Raw genomic sequence first — 26,338 nt, 5'->3', positions numbered from 1 at the left:
TCCCAGCACTGAGAGGGGAAGTGAGCTTCATCTCCCACCCTAACTCAGAAGCTATCCCACTCCTTGCAAAGGAAAACTCCGTTTTCTCCAATGGAGTCTCCGTGAGTATATAAACCATACGTGAAGGCAGGCCATGTGCCCACAGTAGATGACAACGCAAAATCAACTCAACAGGCTTTTCAGAGATTTTTTTTCTCTCGTAACACTTTGAGCTTTTTGTTCTTTTTAATCTTTCGCTTATCTGTTATGGTTCCCGATTCTGTGGGTTTTACGGATTTGTGTGTGCCTCTTGTGGTTTTTCTCTTTCTCCTAAACACTGGGTATGTTTTCTTTTTCTTTTGTTTTGTTTTGATTTCTCTGTTTTCTAAGGAAAGGAAGAGGAAGAAGGCCTGGGGTTGGATGGACGGGGAGGTGGGGAGGCTCTGGAAGGAGATGAGGGAGCAGAAAGAGTGATCAGGATATATTGTAGGAAAAAGAATTTATTTTCAATTTTAAAAAATAATAAAGCCTAAGAGACAAACAATGCCTTTAATCCCTGCACTTGGAAATCAGAGGCTGTGAACTCTGTGAGATCAAGGCCAGCCTGGTCTACAGAGTGAGTTCCAGGACAGCCAGGGCTGCACAGAGAAACACTGCCTTGTAAAACAAAAACAAACAACAACAGAAACAAACCAGAAAAACAAATAAATGCTCTGAGTATCAAGACTGCTCCCTAAGAATCCAGGGGACCAGGGGACATGTTTCCTCTAAGAGGGGCCCTGAGAACCACAAGGAGCTGTCAAACATGCCAGGGACATGTTTCCTCTAAGAGGGACCCTGAGAACCACAAGGAGCTGTCAGGTCATTGTGAGGGGAATACAAGCCTCACAGGGTACCACTGAGGCTCCCCCCAGCACAGCTCTTCACTGTGGCCTTGCCTAAGAGGAAAGCCACCATGCCCAAGAGGAAGGCCACCATGCCCAAGAGGAAGGCCACCATGCCAGAGAATAGGGAGGAAAGAGTGGAAACCGAGTCGTGGGGGTGGTAATTTAAGGAACCAGGGAGTTTGACTTTAGCATCTGGGGAATGCACTGTTCTCTTCAAAACTAGATGACACAAAACCGGGAAGCAGAATGTCAGAAAGTCAAACCAACCATACCAGCACAAGACCAGCTTTTCTCTATACCAGGCTGTGTCTAACAGTTACATCTTATCAACCCACAGCTTGTGGGAAATACTCCGGTTATTGTCCTTGGCAGAGGAAAATCCTGGAACAGAGAGGTCAAAGGGCTCCACCTAGAAGGACAGAGGTAGGGCTTGAACTCACACCACCTGCCCTCCACGTCATTCCCGACTTCAAGGTTATTCTTGCTGGCACTTGGGCAATTCAAAGTTTAGAACAGTCTAGCGGTCAGCTGGTTCTTTCCTGTGGGGTATGTCATTTAAGAGGAGAGTGTGTCCCTCCGGGGAGGCATGGAGAAGGCAGAGCTAAATTCAAAGCATCTGTAGTGGAGGGCTACATGGGCTCTGGATCCTTTCCAGCTGGAAGACCATAGCAGTTTATTTTAGAACATTCTGCCATCGAGTTATTAACAAAACTGTTGGCTCCCACTCCAAAGTAGAATTCTGCTTCCTCTGACTCACACAGGCCGAAATACTGAAGATGATACACGGGTAGAGATGGTGCTCAGTAGGCTTTAGCAAGTCCTGGGCCCAAGTGCATGTCTCTCACCTCTGCTGCGCTAGTGACAGGAGGTTCCTGGTCCCTGCGGTTAAGGACTAACTGAGTGATGATCCTGGTTATAAAGATAAAAGACAGGGTTCCCAGAGCTTTGAGCGTCTGGTACTTATAGGAAACAAGAATGTTTGTATTTATGTCAACAAAGGGGGATGGTCATGACCAAAGGCAAACAACCCTTGGACTGGTTTGGGTCACCCGAAACCAGTCAAGATGCCCCAGAAAGGTCTCAGCTCCCTGTAAGCCAGCCAAGGTCCACACTCTGGAACTCTGTGGTAAAGACTATGACTGAGAATAAAGGGAGCACTCCTGTGTGTGCAGAACCTTCAGCCTGCAAGGAGTAAGACAAAAGAAAGAGCCAACTGATAGGATCTGTCCCAGGCCTCCCCAACAAAGCTCCGGCTGTTACTCATGAAGAACATGGCCCCTCGAGCAAGAGCCAGACATCTCACCTGAGGAGAACCACGCTGTCGGACAGGAAGGCTCCGATGGTGACATCTGAGAACAAGAATTCAGACTCAGGACCTTGTGGAAAGCAGCCCCAGCTGTCCTTTGGTTCAGGGCCACAGTGACAAAGGCCCAGTCTTGTGGTCAGGGAGCCCTTCCGACTGCTGCTGTCTGGCTGTGTAATGACTTTGTAAGAATTACAGCCACATTGTCTTAAGTGGCAGCCAACAACATGTGGGTACAGAGGCCTGGAAACAGGGCTGGATATGTAAAATCCATAGCCGATTTTAAAAGACCTAATTTTTAAAAATTAACTCATAAATAACTTTTATATTAGTTATACATTAAAATGATAAAATGTTGGCTATCTTGGACTACACGTCATGAAGAGTAAATTCATCTTGTTTATGTATATTTTTCTGTAGTTACTAGCACACACTATTACATATAAATATATCATTAAACAATGATTAAGCTTTAATCATTAAGCAACAGCAGATATGATTTTATTTGAATATATAGTTTACTGTAATCTGTGTTTGGTGGATTACTTTTTAGTGATTTGAAAGCAGATCTTTTGCCAAGGATTTGCGTTTTCTTAGCAAGACTTTGTATAAAGGAGTTTCTTACGGTAGCTGAAGCCACCAGGCAAAAGCTGTGAGAACGACTGCTAACTAAACTGGAAACCTACCTTATCTCACACACCTATCTTCATTTATCTGGCATGGTTTTGAGAAAAACAGCTTACCAGGATAGCCATTTCCATCCATATCAATGCCCCCTGATATGGACTGCCCAAACATCCGCAGGGTCGGGTTTATCCTCCTCCCAGACAGCTTCTGAAACAGACAGTAGAAACTCGGAGTCACAGGAGGGCAGTGAGGACTGGGACTGCTGGAACCCAGCTCCCTCAGGGAACTGGGTCTGAAGTTGTTGAAAGAAACCATGGGTAAATTTGGCCATAAGGTCTAGAGTAGATACTTGAAGATCACACACTTCCTTATTCTTGCTTGCCTTAGCCAGAAGTCCTCATTTAAAAATTTGCCTGGGTTTGGTGCCAACAAAATGTCTATTAACCCTCGATTTTAAAGACATTATTTTTTTTTCCCATTTGTTTATTTGCGTGCATGGCTTGCCTAGGCTGCAGTACACATGCGGAGGACAGAAGATGACCTGAAAGAACCAGTTCTCTCCTTCACCTTGCGGGTCCCGGGAACTAACTGTAGGTTGTCAGGCTTAGCAGAAAATGTCTGTACCTACTGAACCATCTTGCTGGCTCATGTATGGTTTTGACACGTTCAAGACAAATAAAGGCTGGGTCTCTCGATGGTATGAAGCTTACCAAGTGGTCTAGTCTGACTGACCAACATGCCCAGCAATCCAACTGAACCTGCTTCGCTAATGCTGGAATTGCAAGGCAGGCAAGGACTTTACTAAGCCATCTCTCTCTCTCACCCTTTACTGAGCCATCTCTCTCACCTTTTACTGAGCCATCTCTCTCACCCTTTACTGAGCCATCTCTCTCACCCTTTACTGAGCCATCTCTCTCTCTCACCCTTTACTGAGCCATCTCTCTCTCTCACCCTTTACTGAGCCATCTCTCTTGTCTCCTTTGCTTTGACCCAGATACAACTGGCTGAGATGCGGGAGCATCCTTCCCTCCTGTTACTTAGTTAGGACTAACTACTGCATTTGCCTCTCCTAAGATGGACAGGTCACTACTGTATCCAGCTGGAAAGACACCCGTGTGGAAACTTACCCTCCAGGCAGCCAACCAGGAGGTCTACAGACTTCTGAGCTTTATAGCAATGGCTCAGCTGTTGGACCTGGTAAATCTAGAACTGCATGGTGCTGAGCCTCCTAGAAAGTACAGGGAGGGAGTCGGCCACTTCTGAAAGACCTTAACCCATGGGTCACATCTATTACTCCTCTACCAGGTCACATTTTATACACCATTAACTTCATCGTGACAGACGGCCTTGTTCAGGAATATTTGTTGGGTCTGGGGCACCTGGTAAAACACTTGACTTGCAAGCACAAGAACCTGAGATCTGGCTCCAGCATCGACATAAAAAGTCAGGCATGGTAGGATGTGCTTGCAATCCCAATCGGGGATTCAGGGGACAAGGGCATCCTCCTTCCTAATCAGTAGACCCCAGGTCTATTAGAGACCCTGAGTCAAAGGTTGTGGACAGTGCAGCCGAGGATGGCGCCTGAAATTGTCCTCTAGAATTGTCCTCTAGCTTCATTACACACATGGTTCTGCATGCGCACGCACATTTTAATAAAGAATACAGGGCTGGAGGGGTTGCCCAATGGTTAGAGCACAGTGTTCTTCCCCGGGACTCCAAGTTTGGTTCCCAGCACCCACATTTGGGTGCAACTGCCTGCGATTCCAGTTCAGGGTGATCCAGCATCCTCTTCTGCTTTCTCCGTGACTGCCTTCACTGCACAGGCCCCCACCCCAACATACACAAATGCACATAACTAAAAAGTAAAAAGACACTTTTAACAAAAGAATACAGTGTCACACCGCCAGACACCCCCCGCCCCCGTCACCCCCCAAAGCTACCATTCACATTGTTCAGTTCCATTCAAAGACACCAAACTTCTTGAGCCAGAAAGTCTCATTTTCTGAGATCTGATCAATTCCACCCTTTTTTCTGTCCACGGTGTCCTACTTAGCTCTTTGTCTCCGTGATTAAAAAAAAAAAGACCACAACCCAGGAGGAAAGGGTTGACTTCCCTTTACAGATTATAATCCATCACAGAGAGAAGTCAAGGCAGGGGCTTGAAGTAGAAACCATGGAAGGATCACTGCTTATCAGCCTGCTCACTCTGACTTGCTTGGCCAGCTTCCACTGACAGACAAGGCCCACCTACTGGGGATGGCCCCGCCCACAGTGGGCTGGCCCCTCCTACATTACCTAGCAACTTAGAAAATGACACATGGTCGAGCCTATAGGTCAATCTAATGAAGGCAATTCTTCGGTTGACGTTCTCTCTTTCCCATGACTGTAGATTTGTATCAAGTTGACACCTGAAGCAAACTATTGTGTAGCGAAGCCCACGGCAGAACCGCGTTCACAGATATCCAGGGGCTCACTCTGCCTTTCTTTCTCTATGCTTAGTGAGTCATTCTGTGGGGAAGCCCTGGTGGGGCTGGGGGCGTGTCCACGGGCTCTGCTGAAGAGAGGCTATCCCCTGCCCTCAGCAGCTGATAACTACAAGGAACTGTCCCAGAGATGATCTAAGACGGCGACTTGCCATCTTCTGTTAAGGCATCCGGCCGGAAATGTGTAAGCATCAAAGGACAGCTCGAAGCCCTGTAGGCAGTACTGCAGAACTGCTTGTTAACAGGGCTCAGCCACACATCCCACATGGCTTTGTCTAAACAAACGTGTGTGTATCTGAGTAAAATCCACGCTTTGAAGCTGCACATCTCGGCTCTGGAGGCCAAGAACATTGGAAGCATCTTGCTGTGGGTTCTCCTTTCTTGGGTATACTGTGGCTGGGAGTGGGGGGAGAGCGAGGGGTGGTCCATTTGGGGGGTGGCGATGCAGGCTTAAGTTATCCACTGACATCTGCAGGCCATTATACTATAAAGCCAGGAAGATAAGTCTGCACGGTGCTAATAACTGTAAATGGAAACCAGGAACTGTGGGAAACCTCCACTCGTCCAGGTTTACGTGCAGCGTCTGTTAGGGCAGGGGAAAGATCACAGGGGCCGCTGCGACATGCCCACCCGGGGGGTTCTTGGATTGAGAGAGGCATCCGAGGATCTTAAAGTCAACACTTTTCATGGTAACCTCGAGGAGGTGGCATGAGTTAGAGAGGAACATAGGAGAAGTCCAGGCTCTGATCTCACAATTTCTCCAGCAGAAATAATACCATTTGGGTCCAAAGAAAAACAATCCCATTGCTTAGATTCATTTCTGATTTCTTCCTCCAGTTCTTAAACACAATGCCCTCTCTGTCCAGGATCCAGGTCCGGAAGAACCTGTCATTAAAGGATTGTTTTTCCCTTTTAAATCATTGGCCTTATCATACACATACTAGCAAGCCTAGAAGATATGACCATGGCTGTTTCTCTCTTGCTCATTTTCTCTCCACCCTTTTTATTTAAAGAGCTGCGAAGGCTCAGCAAGCCAGGGGTGCGTGCTGACAGGGGCACCGTTTCCAGCTGCCAGTCTCGGCTTCCCACTAGACGCTCCACGCTAACCACAAATGTGCACTGCAGCTTTCTGCAAGGCTTCCACCCAGCAACCAAACAAAACACTGGAGAGCCACGCCAGAGGGGAGGCAGGGGCTCCTGCAGGTGGCCCCTCTGTGGGATTAGCCTCTGAGGTCCAGACACGAGCTTCCAGGAGAATGTGTGGAGACTGACCCTCCTCCTTCACTCCCCACCCCTCATCCCCACCTAAGGACGGGCTCCTTAGATGACATCATGGGGACAAAGCATCCCTGACCCAAACCCTGGAGGCCACACTCTGTGTTTCCAGCTTCTAATGAAGCTGGCAGAATCACCTATAGTTTGTTGTTCCCATGGTTACTTGTATCTAACGACAACGGAGCAGTCTGTGTGGATGGACGCTCCAGGAAGTGTGTGTGTACAAGTCCCCGTATCTGTAGGTTTTCCTATGGAAGGCCTTTTTCCAAAATGCAGTTGAGGAAGGCAGCTACTCGGGGCAAAGCCAATATCCTCTGCGGGGCTCATCAGAAAGCCAATGGCGAATAAGTGTATCCATCTCACACAGCTATGATGAGGATTCAGGATGCAGAAATGACAGGCTCTCTGGCAAGAGCCCCTCCTGCCCTCCGTGAATCTCCCTAAGGACTTTTCCCTTAGTTGAGGTCAAGCTCTAACTAAGCAGGTGTTGGCAGAGAGAAAGAGCCTAGGCCCAGTCGTTAGCACGGCCCCACCGTCTAACTCAGATTTGCTGCAAGGACTGTTGTACATGTAGACACTGTGTCTCCGGGGCTGGGGAGATGCGCTATGGGCAAGGGCACGTGCTGTAGAACATGAGGACCCAAGTTCAAATTCTCAGCGGCCACATAGAAAGCAGGTATGCCACATGAGCCTGAACAGGGACGGAGGCAGGAGGATTGCTGGGCCTTGAAAGACACCATCCTAGCTGTAGTATCTTAAGGGAAGGTAGGAGAGAGTGACAGACCAGGGGTGCCTCACACCCTCCTCTGGCCTGTGTGTATCACATATGTATGTGCACATGCTCCAAACACACACTATAAATACACACATGTGTACACACATTCACACATGTATACACAGACACACAAATGAATAAATGAATGAATGAAGAAAGAAAGAAAGAAAGAAAGAAAGAAAGAAAGAAAGAAAGAAAGAAAGACAGACATATGAGAGAGACTGTAACCCTATTTACAAATGCTTCCTAAAATACAGACCTTGGCTCACACGGCCCAGGTAGGCAGAGCATGTCCCAGATGACCCCTGCCTGGTGCCACTCCGCATGGGTTGGGCATAGCACTTCTGAGACAACTCCAGATGCCCAGAGGCCTGGGGGCCACTAAGATGAGCAAGTGAGTGTGGAGAGATGGAAGAGTAAGAGAGGCAGAAGGATGTGTGCACAGTGAAGAGACAGAACAGGAGACTCCACGGCAGTGAGGAACAGCCTGCTGTGAGTAGCCAGCGATGCCACCTAAGGCCGTGGTGAGGTCCTGGCCCATGCTGCCACTTGGGTCATGTCTGTGTCCGTGACCCCACAGTAGCAGAGGTCTGTTACCACCAAAGGCCTAGTGGATATCCCTGGTCTGTGGACTGCTACCTGAGGCCATGTTGATATCTGAGGCTGTGAAGAGCTGGCCCCACCCCTCCCCTGGGCATCGTGGTTGAGCAGGAGAACTGGTCCTTCCTTCCCCTTGCCAACTGTAGCACTGGGGGTGGGAGGAGCAGGCCCAGTACCTCGCCCAGGAAGCACAGTAGAACTGGCCCTGATTCTAAGAGTTTTGGGTGAGCCAGCCTAAGGGTGTGAGCATGGGAAAGCTGGCCCTGGTAGTGTGAGGGCGGGTGAGCTGGCCCCAAGGGCATGAGAACCAAAGAGCTGGCCCTGTCCCTTGCCTGCTGTGGCAGTGGATGAGCCAGCCTGAGAGCGTGAGCATGGGAGAGCTGACTCTGGTGGCATGGATGTGGGGGAGCTGAGAAACTCCGATACCACCTAAGCCCAGATCCAAGGCTTTGAGTTAGCCCACCCCAACATCTACCCTATCTATGAACTGCTGCAGCATGTGAAGGGACCAGTTTTGCAGATCCAAAGCTGCAGGATGTCCATGACACAGGGCAACAACAGGGTATCCAAGAGAAGTCCTGGGGAAGATCTGTATTGATCTGTAGCACAGGCCAGAGGCTTGAACCAGACCAATGGCTCATTGAGATGAACATTTGCAAGTTAAGTTGTGTGGACAGATGGTATACCGTGGACCACACTGTGACACACTATAACGTCAACAATGGGACTTTTTTGTTGTTTTGGAGGGAAGGTTGCAAGAGCCGAGGTGGATACATGGAATGGGAAGAGAAGTGGGATTGGGGTGAGTGATGTGAAATTCAATCAATACAAAGAATCAATCCAAGAATCAATACGAAGTTACGTTTTAAAAAATGCAAACCCAGGGCTGGAGAGATAGCTCAGCCTTAAAAATACAAATCTCTGTGTACAGGTGTGAACAGGAAGTGCTCAGTGCACAAGTGTCCAGCTACAAATATTTGCTGACTAAAAAGGGGGTTTTTGTTTTGTTTTATTTTGAGTTTGCTGATGAGGATTTTATAACCCAGGCTGGCCTCAAACTTACTGAGGATAACCTCAAACCTCTGCTCTTCCTGCTTCTGCGTCCTGAGTACTGGGACTTCAGACATGTGACACCATGTGCTGTGTGTGGGGTGCTGAACGTGAAACCCGGGACCACATGCAGGCTTGAAAACACTAACTGCAGAGTTCTTATCGTGTGTTCTTTTCTGTCACTGACCCGCTGGGAGAAAGATACAAGCCACTTTATACACACCACACATATCCTGACCGTGTTTCTGTTGAGAGCCTGACTTCCTTTTTTCCCATGGGTCAGCTTGATGCCGTCAGCAAGATTGAACACTGTGCTAACGAGGCAAAAATAGAGAATTCGCCACTTCCACGTCCCCAAGTCCGGGATGTGAAACCGGGACTTTGATTAGCCCTGGTTTGGATGCCAAGTTTGACAATAGCCTGTGACAATTTTCAGGCCCTCTGTGCATCCCTTTGTCCCTAGATTATATCTTAAAATATGTTTCTCCGAGGCCTGGGGATGTGGCTCAGGGGGTAGAATGCTTGCCCAGTATAAACAAAGCTCTGGGCTCTATTACTCGCACCATATAAAACGGAGTTTCGTGGCACACACAGGAATCCTAGCACTTTGTGGGTAGAGGAAGGAGAACCAGAAATTAAAGGATGCTCTCAACTACCTTGGAAGTTTGAGACCAGCCTGGGCTACACACAACACTGTCCAAAAATAGTTAAATATTAAAAACAAATTAGATTCCACTGGCTTAGTACACAGGTGGTTTGGCAAAGATGTCAACCATAGAGGAAGTTGCATCTCTCTTTTTATATACGAAGCTGTGGGGATGAGCAAGCGGTTGAGCAGGCAAAGGTGCTTACCACAAAGCTTCACTGCCCTGAGTTCAATCCCTGGAACACATGGAAAAACTATCTCCCACAAGCTGTCTTCTGACCCCCACATGCATGAGCGTGTTCTTATACATCTCTCTCTCTCTCTCTCTCTCTCTCTCTCTCTCTCTCTCTCACACACACACACACAGAGTAAAATAAATAAATGTAAAAATAAACAGCTCCAATTCTAGATGGAAATGTCCCTGTTGGGGCTGGAGAGACAGATCGGCAGTTAGATCAGCACTGCAGAGGACCAAGGTCTGGTTCCCAGCGGCTGCACCTTCTCACAACCACAGGTAACTCCAGTTCTAGAGAATCCAGCGCCCTCTCCCAGTCTCACCCTCTTCTGACCTCTGAAGGCATAGCATCTGTGTGTGTGTGTGTGTGTGTGTGTGTGTGTATACATATATATTATATACACACACAATTAAAAATAAAATATTTGAAAAAAGCAATTTAGATATCCTTTTACATATGTTGGGTGTACTCTCAAATTGGGTAAATTGGGGAGTCTATAACAATTTTTCTGAATTTAATAAACTATCAATTATCAATTAACTGCTTGTTCCTTTCACTAGTGAAAGATATGAAAGGAGGCCCAAACCCACATTCCCGTAGCATGGTTCACAGTGGAGCATCCATCTCTCTCTCTCTCTGTCTCTGTATCTCTCTCTGTCTCTCTCTCTCTGTATCTCTCTCTGTCTCTCTCTCTGTCTCTCTCTCTCTCTGTCTCTCTCTCTGTCTCTCTCTGTCTCTGTCTCTGTCTCTCTCTCTCTCTCGTATACCACATACACTTACCTGCACACACATGTGCACACACACCCCACATACAAACATACACCACACACACACAGAGTCATCATGGCCCCTCCCACACTCACCATTGAGTACTTGGGGACAATCCCATTGGCATCACCATGATAGATGTAGACTGCACCAGCAAAGTCCTCCTCCTTAGGTGCCCCGACAGCCACATCTGAGGGGGAGACAGCTGTTAGAGATGCCATGGAGGCTTTCTCAATCCCAGTCATCATGTCTGAATTCTATCTCGTCACAACTCCTCCACTATTCATTATTCAAACGTCAAATTGGGCAAATGGCCTCCTAACATTTAAAAGGTGGAAGTTTACAAAGGCTGAGGAGAGGTTACTCCTAGGAAAAGTGTCTCTCTTCATCCTCTGGGGGAAGGACATGGAAGCAATCCATAAAAGATTCACAAATGAAGAGGACCTGTCCTAACCTTTGTCTGTCACAATCCTACAGTTGGTGGCTAATGCCTATAATCTTCCTTCCTTTCCACCCTTGGCTTCTAGTAAGTCATATGTCTGCTCCTATGACACTAAGGGTGGGAGCTGTGTATTCCCCTGACCCCGAGGTGATAGCCCTTTCACTGAATGAAACCATCTGTGGCCAATAGTGTGATAGACTGAAGAGCATCTAGCCTAAGCAAGCCACATCCCTGCCCTGCAGAAGTAGCTCCTAAAGCCTGTATACTCTACACATGGTGAGGGGATGTGGTACTAAAAAGACCAGAGAGAGAAGCCTAAAGTCTGTGGAGGGGACCATTGTCCAAGAAGAAATGGACATTAGGTCTATATACCACCCATTCTTCTGACACACACTGTACTCAACCAGGCTAACAATATCAGGGAAGACGATATCTAATACCCTCTTTATTCACTCCCCCAACAACATGATAGAGCATCCCAGATACAGAGTCAATGATGGGAAGAAGCCCATGGACCAGCCCCAGAGGCCATAGCAAGTACATGGCACAGAGGGTGGAGCTGATGACAATGGATTATACAAAAGGTGCATTCTGGTGGCCAATCCATCTCTAAGAGTTGCCCACTCTCCCCATGGGAGCTGCTGTGCCTTCGGGTGTAGAGCAGAAAATCCAGGAGCCAGTCACAAACAAGGGACAAAGTCAGAGCGTGACAAGTGGCTGCACCTGGAGAGACCCTATGCCCCGAGAGAGGTCCTGCTCACCTGGGAACCCGTCATCATCAATGTCGCCCAGGTTGGCGATGCTCTCCCCAAAGTGCGCGTTGTAGGCAGCATCTCCGGTCAGGGTCAGCTGTTCCTCGAGGGCTCCCTGGGAAACAGGATCGAGTAGGGGAAGGAGGAGGGGGCAAAAAAAAAAAAACACACAATAAAAACTTGGAGCTCAGAACACCACCCTCTTAGGGTACTACTACGAACAGGAAACAGCTGGGCAACACCACAGGAACCCAAATATCTCTCCTCATGGCAAAATAAGGCCTTTCATCTATACAGTGAGAGTCTGGAACAGCCCGAGATATGTTATAGAGGAAAGGTAATAGCAGGTGAACCAATGACTGAACCTCTCCTGGGCAAACTCAGACAGGCAAGCCTATCCTCTCCTCATCCCCACGGTGCCTTTCTTCTCAGCTCTCTTCATAGCCTAACTCTCCCCCCCTCCCTCCCCAAATCAGTTTTTGTCTTCTTGGAGGCAGGGTCTCACGCTATAGCTCTGACTAGTCTTTGTGTAGATCAGGTGGGCCTCAAACTCAGAGATCCTCCTGCCTCTGCCTACTGAATGCTAGGATTAACGGCGTGCGTCACCACAGCTGATCCGTCGCTGTTTTAAGGCGCAGCAGAGCAAGAAACTGTGACCTCTGCTCCCTTCCATAATTCCCTACTTGACCTTTAAGCCACCTTCCCTTTTCCTGTGGTTTTCTAAATCATAAAGAGGAGGAGTCTCTGAAGGTCTCCCCTCCTCAGAGCAGGTGAACTGACTGTGTTTGTCGAAAAGAAGGTGCATGTGATGGTCTCCTAGGTCAAGGTCAGGAAGTGAGGAGGAGACAGGCTCTGAGAGGAAAGGCCTCTGTCGTGCATCAGTGTCCCGCCCAGTGCCTCCCTGAAGCCGGTGTCTGAGGTCTCTGCACTCTTGAGCCTCCCACCCCAGGATGTCGATTTGAGATTAAGAACTCTCCTGTCTTTTCCTCAGGGCTGGCCTTGAATAAATCTATTTCCTCTCTCATATTTTTGACTCTAGCTTTTGGTAGAGAGGTGAGGGGTAAGAACTGTAGACTCTGGTAACCAAAAGAGTACACGTTTGTCTATCTCCCCCTCTCTTGTGCCTTTTCCTAAAAGTCCCTGAGGTTGCTTTGCACAGGGCAGGCATTAGTAACCTTGTCAGAGGGTCCTGTTTCTATACCCAGTACCTCTGGGGTGAGGGGTCTATCACATTAATCTTAAAGCTCAGCTTTGAGATTCCTGGGCAAACACTGAGAGGGGTCAAGGGTGTATATGGCAGCAGAAGCCATTTGAGAATGCCCATGGTCCCCATGAATAACTGATATAGAAATACCAAGACATTATTATAACATGGCATCTTCTGGCTTAAGAATCTTTAGACCTCCCTGGTATGGAGGCATTTTGGGCCTACCGTCTACCCATAGTCCACCACACCATGGTCTGTCTTTGGTTGTGACTACATTTCTACTACTATAAACAGAATTCACAGCTTGAAAAAAATATATAAAGATGTGATGATTTGATTTATTGAATTAGTGAAACTCCACCTCAAAACACAAAAACGGATGTTCCTTGGTGTCTGGGAGTACTGGCATCAGGGCCCCTAGCATACCAGAACCTTAGATGTCCAAATTTCTTATATGAAACAGAGTGACATTTGCATAGAACCTATGAATGCCCTCCCCTGTCCTTACCCCATGTCTAGACTACTCACAATGTCCAATACAATGCAAATGATATGCAAATAGGTTTTACACTACATCATTCAGGGAGCAATGGCAAGGGAAGTCCAAGCATGTTTAGTAGCACACAACGGGCTTCTTGTCCCTTGTGTTTAGTCTGTGATTGGCTAAATCCAAGAACCCTTGGGCACAGATGGCCAGCTTGTAATTCTTCCTGTTAGTGTGGTAGGGGAAATCCCAAGGCCTTCTGTGTACATCTACCCATATATGGTGCATCCCTCCTAGTTAGAGCATATGGCACTTCCTACTTTGTAGAGGAGGAAATGGGGGGGGGGGGTCAATTTCAAGCTACTTGCTTATCCTTTGCATAAAAGATTTGGCAAGGTTTAGATTTGAGCTCAGGCCTACCTACATCTTCACTCACCCATAGTGCCATATAATTCTAACCAAGTGGGCTATGGGTCACTAGAAAGAAGACCCTGGTGCGTAGAGCAGTCATGTAGCAGTAAGGTGGGGGTGGGGCATGCGTGATTGAACACTTGGATTCTGCTTCCTCATGGGTCCCCTGCCACTTCTGGTTCTGCTCCGCCTCCCTCTTAAGAACCCTTCCACCCCCACCCCCTCCACCAGCTGCAGAGGGGAGAGAGGCATCTTTGCATCTCTCTCCCTGGTTTGTGATACTATAGAATAAGGGACATTATGCTTATAGCCTTTGGCCAGCTTATCAGCTGGTGTCCAGTATGAACTCCTTGCTGAACTAGGTATAGGTCCTACTACCTCAACGCTCAACCCACATGCACATCTTCCTGTTGGAAGCTCAGGCCCAGTCCACTTCACCTTTCTACTCAATTCCTACTGCTTCCTTGGGATTCCTCAGAGATAGCCCAGCCCCTCTATGCTCTCCAGAAAGAGGCATAGGAACTCTCAGAGAGGTGGCACAGCCTGGAGAAGATGAAGCCAGCCTGCTGAGGCTCAAATCTCAGCCTCTTTACATTTTAGCTGTAAGGTTAGAGACAAGGGAGTAACCTTTCTGAGCCTTGGTTTATCTCATCTGAAAAACAGAGACCCTTACAACCATGTGTATATCACAGTGACATCACTTAGAGAAAGCAGGAAAATCGGAAACAATAACCAATAGTCATTAAGAGTCTCCCTGGGTCCCACACTGAAGTGTCACACTGTATACAATCGTCCACTAATGGATCATTAAGCTTTTCCATGCAGGACCCAGGCTTTCATCTCCTCTGGGTAGCATGGCCCAGTGCATGCCTTCCCTCTGGTGGGGTCCAGTGGGTTCATGTCACATGACTGCACCGATGTCACTCCCCAACCCCTACCTCCTCATTGTCCACTTTGTACTCACATGTCCTTGGTTGAGGTAGACGGTGACCTGCCCCTCATCTCTGATCTCAGAAAACATGGGGGCCCCCACAAGCAGGTCAGAGAGGCCGTCCATGTTCAGGTCGACTGCACACAAGGAGGAGCCGAAGTAAGAGCCCATCTGTAACCAAGTCGTCATGACAACATGTTCAGGGTCTGTCCTTATACACCAAGGCCCTGGCTTCGTCAGCCCACTAGCTTAGGAAGCACATGTTCCCAGCCCCTCAGAAGCTATGTCAGCCAAGCAATGAGCACATAACCAGCTCCTGAGGACCTCCCACTCAAAGCCGGCCAGCTACAGGCCCCTTTCCTAGAGCCCTGTAAGGGAACGGTAAATAGGCTAGCTCCCAGAGAGTGAGATGTCATGTTTGTATATGTGCTCCAAAACCAGACATTTGACAAGGCAGCGCAAGTAGGAACATGAAATCTCATAACACAAAAAGGCAGGAAAATATGACACGGGGCACACAGCCTCTCCAGCCTTCCACGGAGTAAGAGATGGGGCACAAGCTGACATGAAGATAGAGAATCAAGTAGCTCAAGGCTGTTTGACAGATAGGGACACAGGGCCCATTTGTACTGCATCTTCTTGAATCAGAATGTAAATAGCCAGCCCCAGCTACTTTATTTGATTGTGTGTGTGTGTGTATATATGTGTGTGTGTGCACATGAGTGTGTCTGTTCACACACATACATGTGCAGGTACATACATACATGTGCAGGTACACACATACATGTGCAGGTATATATACCCGTCTCCACCTCCCCAGCACTGAGGTTACAGGAGCATGACATCACTCGTGGCTTTACCACGTGCATTCTGTGTGACCCAAGGATTGCACTCTCCTCCTTATCCATGTGCAACAAGACTCTACCAATAGAGCCAGCTCCCTGGCCCCAGGATCTGTTATTTTATATCTAAAGGCTCAAACACAAAGACCAAAGATCCAGGCTTTTACCTGGATGCAACAAATAAAATGAGAACTAGCAGCTCAAGTGTGCTTACATGTATCTAACTCATGACACAGAGTGCCGGAGACCACAGCAACCTGGAGCCCAGGGACTGGCTGAGGTAGCCCCACCCAGCTGTGGCTCACTACCATCAGCAGGAGAGCCGGCTCCCAGCACATCTACTTCTCCATTCCCAAGAGAAGATCTAAATGTTGACTGGAATGTATTCTTTTTTTTTTTTTTTTAGACCAATTGCTACGGGATTGGTGGTCCAGGGCTGTGATCCCAGCTCCTGAGAAGGTTGAGGTAGAAGAACCAGAAGTACAAGGGCTTAGCAAGATCCTCCCTCAAAAGTAAAATGGGGGCTGGAGAGACGGCTCAGTGGCTAAGAGCATACATCTATCTCTTGCAGAGATCCCGAGTTCTGTTCCCTACACCCACACGGAACAGCTCACAAGCCCCTCTACCTTCACCTCTACCTCCGGCTCAAAAGTGTAGCAGCACTCATGTGCACACACCCACACACGTGTACGCAGAGTGTAAAATTATACAAATAAAATTTTAAAGCAATGGTTACAAAAGAGCTAAGCACAGTGTATGAGAGCTTTGCCTAGCAAATGAGAGACCGTCAGCTAATATACAGATCTGTGATAAGTGTATAAAGGAATCCTGTGCAGGTCAAACAGACGCATGCAGCTGGGCCCACCCTAAAGGGCTGCTGGTTTGAAACCTCTTCTAACAAAAAGAAAAGAGAATGTACTGTTGTTTTTAAATAAATGCTTTCAAATAGAAAGACCTGGAATCTCCTGTTTGTGAGACTTGTTGGCAGCTGACCTCAGGGAGTCTGAGAGAGGCAAGAGAAGCAACCTACTTCCTGCAGTTAACACTGGCCCTGGAGGACTTGGGAAAGCTGCTTAGAAGCCCAGGGAAGGCAAGAAGAGCAGATCTAACAGCTGTTCCCTTGGGCTGAGCCCCAGGAGATAAATCCCAGTGGGCTACTTAGCTTGGTGTCTTCATGGGTGTTCAACCACAAATCCTTCAGTTTTTAAAATGCAGACAACTTTACCCACTGACGTAAGCCAATAACTAACACTTCAGCGTGTCAAGGACATGTTCTGGAGCCAGAGTCACTGGAGATCCCCAGCAGCTTGGAGTGTGACTGTCTTCACATCAGAGCCACAGACTTAGTAGCGGCTCTTGTGTTTATTGTTTATAAGGTGTCAACTCAATAAATAGACCTCTTTTCTGTTTTGTTTGTTTGTTTGTTTCTGTTGTTGTTGTTGTTGTTGTTGTTGTTAGTTTTCATTCTTCCTGGAAGGGAGGCCGGACACCAGACAATTTGAACTGAAGTGGTGCCAAACAAAAGCAGAAGTATGAGTGACTTTCTGAGCTGGAACCTCCTGTTGTCTATGTAGCTCTGAACAGAAGGGCAAAGCTAGAGGCACACTTTGGAGGCCCCAGGGGTCATGTCCTCTTCCTATGAGATAATGGGGAGCCAGAGAGCTGAGAATCTCTTGTAGCAATAAGCAGACAGCACCTACAGAATGGAAAGGCTTATGATGAGGGGTAACTCCAGAGCAGGGCAAAGGATCTGAGAGCAGAACCCTATAGAAAGGGAAAGGCTGGAACCCAAGAGACAGCTCAGGCAGTAAACCTGACCTGCCATGCAAGCATGAAGACCTGAGTCTGAGCATCTATAATCCTGGTGCTGAGGAAGCAGAGACACGTGGATCCCTGGAGCTCACAGGCCAGCCAGCCCAACTGAGGGCCTCTCTCAAAAATAAGGTAGAGAGTGAATGAGGAAGACATATGCATGCATATGCATACATGTACACCAGCATGCATGCATGCACATACACGCACATATCCACATGACCACACACACACACACACACACACACACACAGAAGGAGGGAGAGTGGGAATAGGAGGGGGAGGGGAGACTTAGGAGGAAAATGGCTATGGAGCTGGGATAAAGTACCTTGGCCGGTCATTCTCTGCATGGAGGAACCTGACTCATCCTACCATGACGAGGCCATTCAAACAGATCTGTGTCTGCCCTAGAGCCCAGTGCATTGACTCCTCAGACAGCTGAGATAAGGGTCTCAAAGACTACAGCATCCACTTACACATCATTGCCCAAAGCTGACTCACTGAGGCACAACTGACCAAGGAAGCCACGCTCCAGACCTAACCTGGTTGATAATAGAACACTCAGCATCCGGCATGGAAACCATTCTGGTCTGTAGCCACTCTGAAGGGATGCTCACACTGCCAAGTGTAGGCACATTATCCACAGTGGACCCCACCAACCATTTATTATAGGATAGTCACCCCTACTTGGGTTTGGAGGGCTCTTTCTAATTTATCACCAATAGTATTTAGCTATCTCTTTTCCAACTTTAGGGTTGCTTAGAAAATTTATTTTGTAAATTTTTCATGGTTACTTTCTGATGCTAATATTTTGGGGTTTGAGAAATGTTAAAATAACACATGCCAGCATACTTCCCAGAGCTGAAAGCAAAGTTGAGTTTGTGGGTACATTTTTTTTCCATGCAAAGCTTATGATCACTCTATACTGAGTGTACATACTAAAGCTGCTAAAATTGCAACCATAAGAAAGAATAACATCTATATGTAAGTGAGGGGTTTAGAACTTCGAATACCATTCATGGCTGGGACACCATGAAATGTTTCCAGGATGTTGTGTAGCAAGAACAACTCCAAGTAGGAATGAGTGATAACCAGGGGAAGGGGGCTAGGAAGGGACAATCATTGTTTCTCCTTGTGACAGAGAAACTGTGGGCAAAGTGTCCTGGCATCTCCTTCCCACATCCTAAGCTTTGTCCCAGAGACAACTAAATCCTCCAACAGCCTCCATACAATCCCACAATCCTCCTGGCATCAACCTTATCCCAATAAGCCCCTAAGCTCAACAACACCTTCCTGCTGATCTATGCTACAAAAGCACAGGCAGGATGGGAAGCCCAGGAAAAGGAAGTGAGTGAATCATGGAACCGATTACTGATTTAATCTCATGGGTTACAACGGAAACTTTCAGGAAGCAGGGAGAGAGATGGGAATGGTAGGGTGTCCCAGGTAGATACCTCTTCTTCAAGACAGGCTTTGGAAACGGCTTTGTGGTCATTTTATACTCAAAGTCCTGAGAAAGCAAAGTCGTTACCCAAAAAGTTTATATCAGAGGATGGTGGGATATAGTTACAAAATCAAACAAACAAACAAACAAACAAACAAATAAAATGTAAAACCCACCTCACGGTATTTAAAGAACTTTGTAATTTGTGCTGTACCGCATTCACGGCTAGCCTGTGGTGCACTCAGCCTAGAGGCTGTAGGTTGAACATCCCTGTACATAGAACTAAGGTGAGTTTTATTTGAATTTTCTTTATGTGACAGCTGCCCCCCCCCATATGACAATGATTCGAGGAGAAGACAGCATCAGGCAGACGAGACAGGAGCAATGAGAAACATCCGTCCACCTGCGTCCCTTGAAAGTGATCGATCACTTCTGTGCCTGCCCTTGACAGTACCGATCTTTGTGGGTTGGAGATGTGTGTTCATGAGACAGCCAGAGGGAGACAAAGGTGAAGGGAGGGGGCAGAGAGACAGCATGCCTCATTTGCATGCCAGCACCTGGACCGTGACAGCTTTTAAAGCACACTGGTAGCTTAGCCAAGTAGAAACTCATCTGCTACAGCTCAGACGAGCAGAAGCCCTAGGTTATACACGTCCTCGAAGGGAACTGGCTCTCACATAAACCACATCAAGAACTCACCTTTTTTCCTGATGCCTGAAAGATCTTTATTAAGGTCCCTGATCTTCGGTCAGCTCTAAATATATAAACCTGTGGAATTAAAAAAAAATGCTAGTCAGGATGAAAGCTCTGACTAAAGATATCCATCGGTGTCCTCCTGTTGTCTCCCACGGATGTGTGCACACGGATTAATGATGACGAAGGTGTGAACAGAACTCTCAGCAACTTGCTAAGAAATCGCCCCGCAATCCCAGGGCAGAAAGGATCTCCACAGCTCCTGAACCACACAGCTTGTAGAAACCATGTACAAAAAGGCCCAGAAGTCTCCCCAGTTAGAACCAAGTGATTCAACCCTTGGGAGATAGACGAGCCTTCTCTTTAAATTAACCCTCTCAGTCTCGGGAGTTAAGCTTTAACGGATGGCTGGACCTAAGACAAATGAAACGGGTGAATGTTGGCACTGGAGATAACCTCCCCAAACTGATTCTACATAGGATTTAGAATTATGGAATCTGTACGAGCTTAGTTTAGGAAAATAAACAAGTAAACATTAAATAAACCCCTTTATTGTGGTTTTTCTTTTTCAGAGCCCTTAGCACTATGAATTCTGCCTGAATGTGTATATATACATTACATGCACGCCTGCTGCCCACACCCTGGAACTGGAGTTACTGATGGTTGTGAACCACCATGTGGGTACTGGGAATCTTACTCTGGTTCTCTGTAAGAGCAACCAGTGCTCACTCACTCTCTCTTGCTCTCTCTCTCTCTCTCTCTCTCTCTCTCTCTCTCTCTCTCTCTCTGTCTATCTCTGTCTGTTTCTCTCTATGTTTGTGTGTGCGTTTGAATGTACACCACATGTGTGTGGTGTGTGCAGAGGCCAGAAGAGAGCATGGAATCTCCTGGAGCTGGAGTGACAGGGGACTGTGAGCTGCTTGTGTGGGTTCTGGGAACTAAACCCTAGCCATCTACGAGGGCAGCAAGCACTCTTAATCACTGAGCCATGGCTCCAGCCCCTCTGCTTACATCTGATGCAAAGATGAGCAGATAAGAAGCAGAGCAGAGGGCCCTTTCCTTGGCTAAGGACCAGCACCTTGGTATGAAGGCCTTGGTGTTCTCACGCCAGGAATGAAGATGACCCAAATCCTAAAGGTCACCATGGAGAAGTCCAGTGACCCTGCTTCCTCCCCAGGAGGCGCCATAACCATTGGGGCATTTTCTTCCATGATGTACAGGAATTCATGTGACTCAGACATGAGCCGGTTCTGGACAGAAGTTATCAGAGTTCAACTATGCAATCCTCCACAGCCTCTGCTTCAGCACCCTGACATCTGGTTTCATTTTCAAAGGACCTCTCTCCACAGCACCCTACTTCTGAATCATGAGCAGCGACTGCTGCCTCCTGCCTAAGACGATCTGTAGAGAGGACATCACGAGCGCATCTCAGGCAAGCGGGTTAGCCGATGTTTCTTAGTTCTCTGACCTCTTGGCTGAAGGCTCTCATTAACCACGGTGTTGGTCCAGAACTCAGGATTCCACTTCTCTGAACCAGGAGAATGGTCAGACAGATCCCCGGTCTACCCGTCAGACTACGGGCCCAAAGTCTACACCACTGTTCAGGTTTCGCCTACACTGTGGTTTGAACATTAAATGTCCTCCAGAGGCTCACATACGTGAACACCTGGCTCTCAGCTGATGTCACTGCCCCGGAGGCTTGGTAGGTGGAGCCTCGTTGAAGACCTTGAGGTTAGCTTTCTGCTTCTGGAGCATCGATACAATGTGATCAGACAGCTTCCTGTCTGCTGCCACATCTTCTGCATCATGATGGAGTGTATCTCCTCAGACTCTAAGCCATGACAAAGCTGCCTTTCCCTAAATTGCTTCCTGACAAGCATTCGGTCATAGCAATAAGAAGAGTGGTGAGTGCAGCCAGCAAGATAAAAGTGGGCTCCTGAGCAGGACTGACACTATCAACAGCCACAGCTCCCCATAGTGAGCCCTTAGAGGCCATAGTCCCACAGTGTCCTCTACCTTCTTGGAGAAACGTTAGAGAAAGCCATGTCTGCACATTCCCAGGATAACCTTGGTTACACTGGTCATGAGAACACAGTGGGGTTTTTTTTCCCCTGAAACATTGGGGAAACAAGCAAAAACCTGCTATCACAGAGCTCCAAAGATGGACGTTGCAGATGAGATCGGATTCCATCGGGTCGGAAGCCAGGCAGAGGCTTGGGAAGATGGCGGTATTTGAACTTGTATAGCACCGGATGCAGATCTCCCTCTTGGGTGGAGGTGGAGGGGCCCATGATGTCAACACACAAAGTCAGTTGCCAAGAAGAGAATTGGCAAAGAATAACATGTACACTCTAAGCTTTCAAGGTGAACTCTCTCAGTGTGGGCAGAGGAAGACAGGGCTCCCTGTCAGCCGGTCACTTACACATCAGCCTATCTGGAGAGTGCTCGCTCGGGGCAAAGCAAACTAGAAATCCCCCCCAGGGACACATGCACCACCCTGCCTCTGCATCTGTCCTTACCTTTCCAATGCCTTCATCCTGTGGGGCACCTCCTACCACATCAGTGATGGATGGATGAGAGAAGTGGCCAGCCGTCACTGCATAGCCTGAACAGTATGGATAGAAAGCAAAGACACACTTGGGAAAGGAGGTCAGATAAGGGAAACATAATCAGCAGAAGACAGTGTTTTCTAGGCAGGTGTGTAGACAGTACGTTCTAGTTATTCTCGGGACATGGACCTTCTGGAAGGCAAATGGCAACCACCAATGTTTTCATATTAAATATCTTGTCTCACAGAAAGGCATGCTCACAGGGACACCGGGAGGATCATGCCTTCAGACTGTGCTCCATGGAACAAGTAGGGTGCTAAATACTCCATGTGTTTTTTAATTTGGAGAAATGTAATTCTAACGACACAGTCCACACGCTAAAGGGTACAACTCCATGAGTGACCACACATATTCCTATGGTGCAAACCCCGTCCAAGTCAAGAAAATGAGCAGAGGGCCTGGGGTAAGCTCAGTGGTAGACTAGGGCTTACTTGGTATCTACAAGGCTCTGGGTTTGATTCCTAATACTACAAAATATTTTAATATTCTCTTTTATTGATATAGATATAGATTTTTGTTGTATCATAGATAAACAAACATTCCCAAGATTATGAAGCAAAATTCAAACCCAATGTCTCTGACTCCAGAGAAGCTAAAGTTAGAAACTATGTCATGTCCTTTTTAAGAGAAGAGTAAGAACCAATGATGGACAGATGTATGGACAGGTGAGCAGACAGGGAGCCAGTGTATCTGGGTCTGAAAGGAACCCAGAAACAATGGAAAATGGCTGTGTGAGCTTGATTTAAATGTCTCTTGCCTTCCGAAAACCATCTGGAAGGCCAAACTCACACCTCCGCCAGTCCAAACTGTGCCTGTTGTCTATCATTCAAGCTTTCTCATGACCTCCAACCCCACTGCTCCGATTATACACTGACTGTTGTGACACTTGTCAGCCACGATCACTTTAGCATGGCTATCTCCTGTTTTCCACATGGTTGACCTTTCCCGACTGCTCACTTTACGCAAGACTGCCATGAGTGATGGCCCTCCTCAACTGCTCCATGCTAATCCCTGCAGCAGATAAGGGTCTCGGAGAGAAACCACAGGTCCCAGAGTTCTCAGGACCTGTCCCCAAACCTAAAGCCACCAACCAGCTGCAGCTTCCTTGTGCCTTCCCTAGCATCCCTGACTTACTGCTGAGTCCCATCTATACATCAAATATACATCACCCCGGAATGTGAGGTGAAGCCCCCACCCTTGTGGTGTTCCTAGCTTCATTGGAGATTCAGTACTAGAGGCAAGAGCACACCCTGGGGTTGGGGTTTCAGCACTTAAACCATGGGCTTGTAACTGGATTCACCACCAAGTTGCATAATGCCTTCATACTTCTTCCTCTATGAACCGTGTACAGCAGTGGTGATAGCTGTCTTGTAAGGCTGTTTTGGAAATTAGAAGGAATCACACACCAGCACAGCGCTGAGCAAATGCTCGGCAAGTGGTGGATGAAGGAGCTGGATAAGAAACACGTCAAAGCTTATAAATTGCTGTTGGGTCTGTGCTACTCTGCCAAAGTCGTGCCGGGAATGGCAAGTCCCCAGCTCCTTACATCCGCCTAACACGGTCTTTCTAGAAAATTCTCTATGCAAAAAGGGGCTCAGGATGTTCCCTTGGCTTCATTCATATATAGCAGTCATGAAAGACACATTATTTTATCAGTATTAACCTTTTTAACTTAAGTTTCCTTTTCAGTTCACTTGAGGCCTGGACTGAAGAACAGAGACTTGGTACTGTCACACAAACAAAGGCAGCCCATCTCTGTTTTGTCTTATTTTTGTTTTCCGAGACAAGGTCTTGCTAAGTAGCCCAAATTGACCTCAAATTCGTGATCCTCCTGCTTCTACCTCCAGAATGCTAGGATCACAGGGATGGGCTGCCATCCCTGTGGCCGATCCATGCTTCTTAAAGGAACATGGCTTCTCTCCGTACCTTCCCTCTCCTATTTCCCCTCCTCCCTTTCTCCCTTGCTCCTTCTTTTCCTCCCTCCTCTTCCTTCTCTCTTCCTTTCCTTTCTTACTTCTGCCTTTCTTCCTTCTCTCCCCCCCTTTTTTCCGACATGGCATCTCACTATGCAGTGCAGAATGACTCAAATGTCCTTGGTTCCATACACTTCCTGCAGAGACAGTGGGCTCTGGAGTAGCAAGAACGTAGAGACATGCCACTGCACCCAGCCCAGGACCACTCGGCCCTGGTGGCTGCTAAGTTAAACCATGCCGACCATCTTTCTAGATAGTTAAAAAAAAAAAACTGAAAAAGAGAGAGAAAAGTCTCAGAGCCTTTGAGTAAGGCTCAGCACCAGGTTGCTCGCTGCCATGGAAGTTCCCAGTTCTACTGTCTCTACTCATGACCAGGAAGCAGACGCATCACTTAAAATGATGTCCAGGGAAAGCCAGGGTTCAGTCGGGCTTGTTGCATATCTGACCATCTGTACGTGACTGACTGCCAAACCAAGGCGAGGAAACACTTGTTCCCTGGAAGTTCACCCATCAGATTTTGAGAAAACCACCCAGTTTGGACTGCCTTCCTCTTTTGTTCCCCTCTCTACTACCCATGTGTGCAACTAGATGCTAAGGAACTCTAATAAAAGTGTGACTAATGAGACTGATGGATGTAAAGGCCAACTACTGCTTCTCTCGATTAATAGAGCGATAATCCATGAGCTCTTGTTAATGGAGAACCCTCATGGTTCACCTTATTAACAACAGACTCCCCAGCTACTCACCCAGATAAGTATACCGTCTGTTCATAATCGCTTCATCGTTCAACTTAAAATATGTGTTGTCTGTGAGATTCAGCACCTTGAGTGTCCCAGCCCAATAAAACGAGCCTGGGGCACCCATGACCACCAGCTCCTAGAGAGAGAAATCCAAAGGGAGACAGAGAGGATTAGGCGATACATCGAGAGCCATCGTCACAGCAAAGAAATTCGAAATGCCTCGTTATGGCAACACATATGGTACCAGGCCCTGGGCAATCTGGAGTCTATCATGTTGCTAGGATTTCCAGGCATAAATATGAAATTACTAAGCAAGGAGAGAGAATGAGAGACAGACCAAGTCCCTGTTTTGGCCACTGAAGCAGCTGCATGTCCCCACCGCCAGCTTCACCCTAAGATAAAATACAGAACGGTGAGCAATAGGTGCTGTTCCTAAACCACATGACTCCAGCGAACAGTGCTTGAGAATATGGCACTATCAAGCCTAGCATGGTGGTGCACTCCTGTGATCCCAGCAGGGGTTCAGGGCCAGCCTTGGCTATTTAGCGAGTTCAGAGCTAACCGAAGTTGCATGGGATGTTGTCCCAGTACAAGTATTGGCCGGGAAAATGACTCTGTTGGTAAAAGAAGTTTCGCAAAAGCCTGACCACCCAAGTTCCATCCCCAAACTCCAAGGTGGAAGGAGAGCACTGACTCCTGAAGTTGTCCTCAGTCACACAGTATGTCCTGCGGCAGGCTCACCTGCATACATGCATACAAACATCAAGTGTGTCCATATGCACACACAGTGATAAAGTAGTAAAATTTTAAATATGGAAAATATGCTAAAGGAACAACAAAAACAAATTTCATCAAAATAATAGCAATGAAACCTAATGCTTTTGTAAGTTAATAATTAAACAAACAAACAAAAAATACAGCATGAACACACATGGCGCAGATACACATATGCAGACACTCAAGCAAGTTTTTAAAAAGAAAATATCTATATAAAGCAAAATAAAAACTCTAACAGAAGACATAAGGCGCCGAGAGACTGTCTCGGGGTACATGGGTTTTTATCGAGATTATTAAATTTTGAGTGACATATCTAAATGAATACACAGACACAGGCCAGGAGGCTGATTCTCCACGTGTTTATGGCCCCTTCCTCACTGGGCCATAGACCTATGGGAAGCCATTTTCTCTTCTCTCTATCTCATCCTCTCTCCTTTCTTCCTTCATGAGAACAGATCGTTTCCGTGCTCTCCGGGAAAAGGTGACACAATGCACAATCGCTCAAACATTGTCCTGGTTTGAATTTGCTTGGCTCAGGGAGTGGCACTATATGGAGGTGTGGCCTTGTTGGAGTAAGTGTGTCACTGTGGGT

General features: G+C 47.4%; 1 protein-coding gene across 2 annotated transcripts in view; it reads right to left on the bottom strand.

Annotated features, from left to right (window-relative positions):
* Itga9 (integrin subunit alpha 9) overlaps positions 1–26,338 on the bottom strand; it is a 296,995-nt gene that overhangs the window by 219,825 nt on the left and 50,832 nt on the right. For both annotated transcript variants that reach the window (XM_021172021.3, XM_085828171.1), the window contains exons 6-13: positions 24,976–25,105; positions 22,167–22,252; positions 19,654–19,722; positions 14,890–15,027; positions 11,833–11,938; positions 10,725–10,819; positions 2,913–3,003; positions 2,170–2,215 (exon numbers count right to left, since the gene is read on the bottom strand). In XM_021172021.3, coding sequence (XP_021027680.1) covers positions 2,170–2,215; positions 2,913–3,003; positions 10,725–10,819; positions 11,833–11,938; positions 14,890–15,027; positions 19,654–19,722; positions 22,167–22,252; positions 24,976–25,105 — 761 coding nt within the window. The remainder of the gene's footprint in view (positions 1–2,169; positions 2,216–2,912; positions 3,004–10,724; positions 10,820–11,832; positions 11,939–14,889; positions 15,028–19,653; positions 19,723–22,166; positions 22,253–24,975; positions 25,106–26,338) is intronic.

This window comes from Mus caroli, unplaced genomic scaffold (genome assembly GCF_978045245.1).
Source record: "Mus caroli unplaced genomic scaffold, Mus_caroli_1 scaffold_11, whole genome shotgun sequence".
NCBI lineage: Eukaryota > Metazoa > Chordata > Mammalia > Rodentia > Muridae > Mus > Mus caroli.
This window is presented reverse-complemented; position numbering and strand designations above follow the sequence as displayed.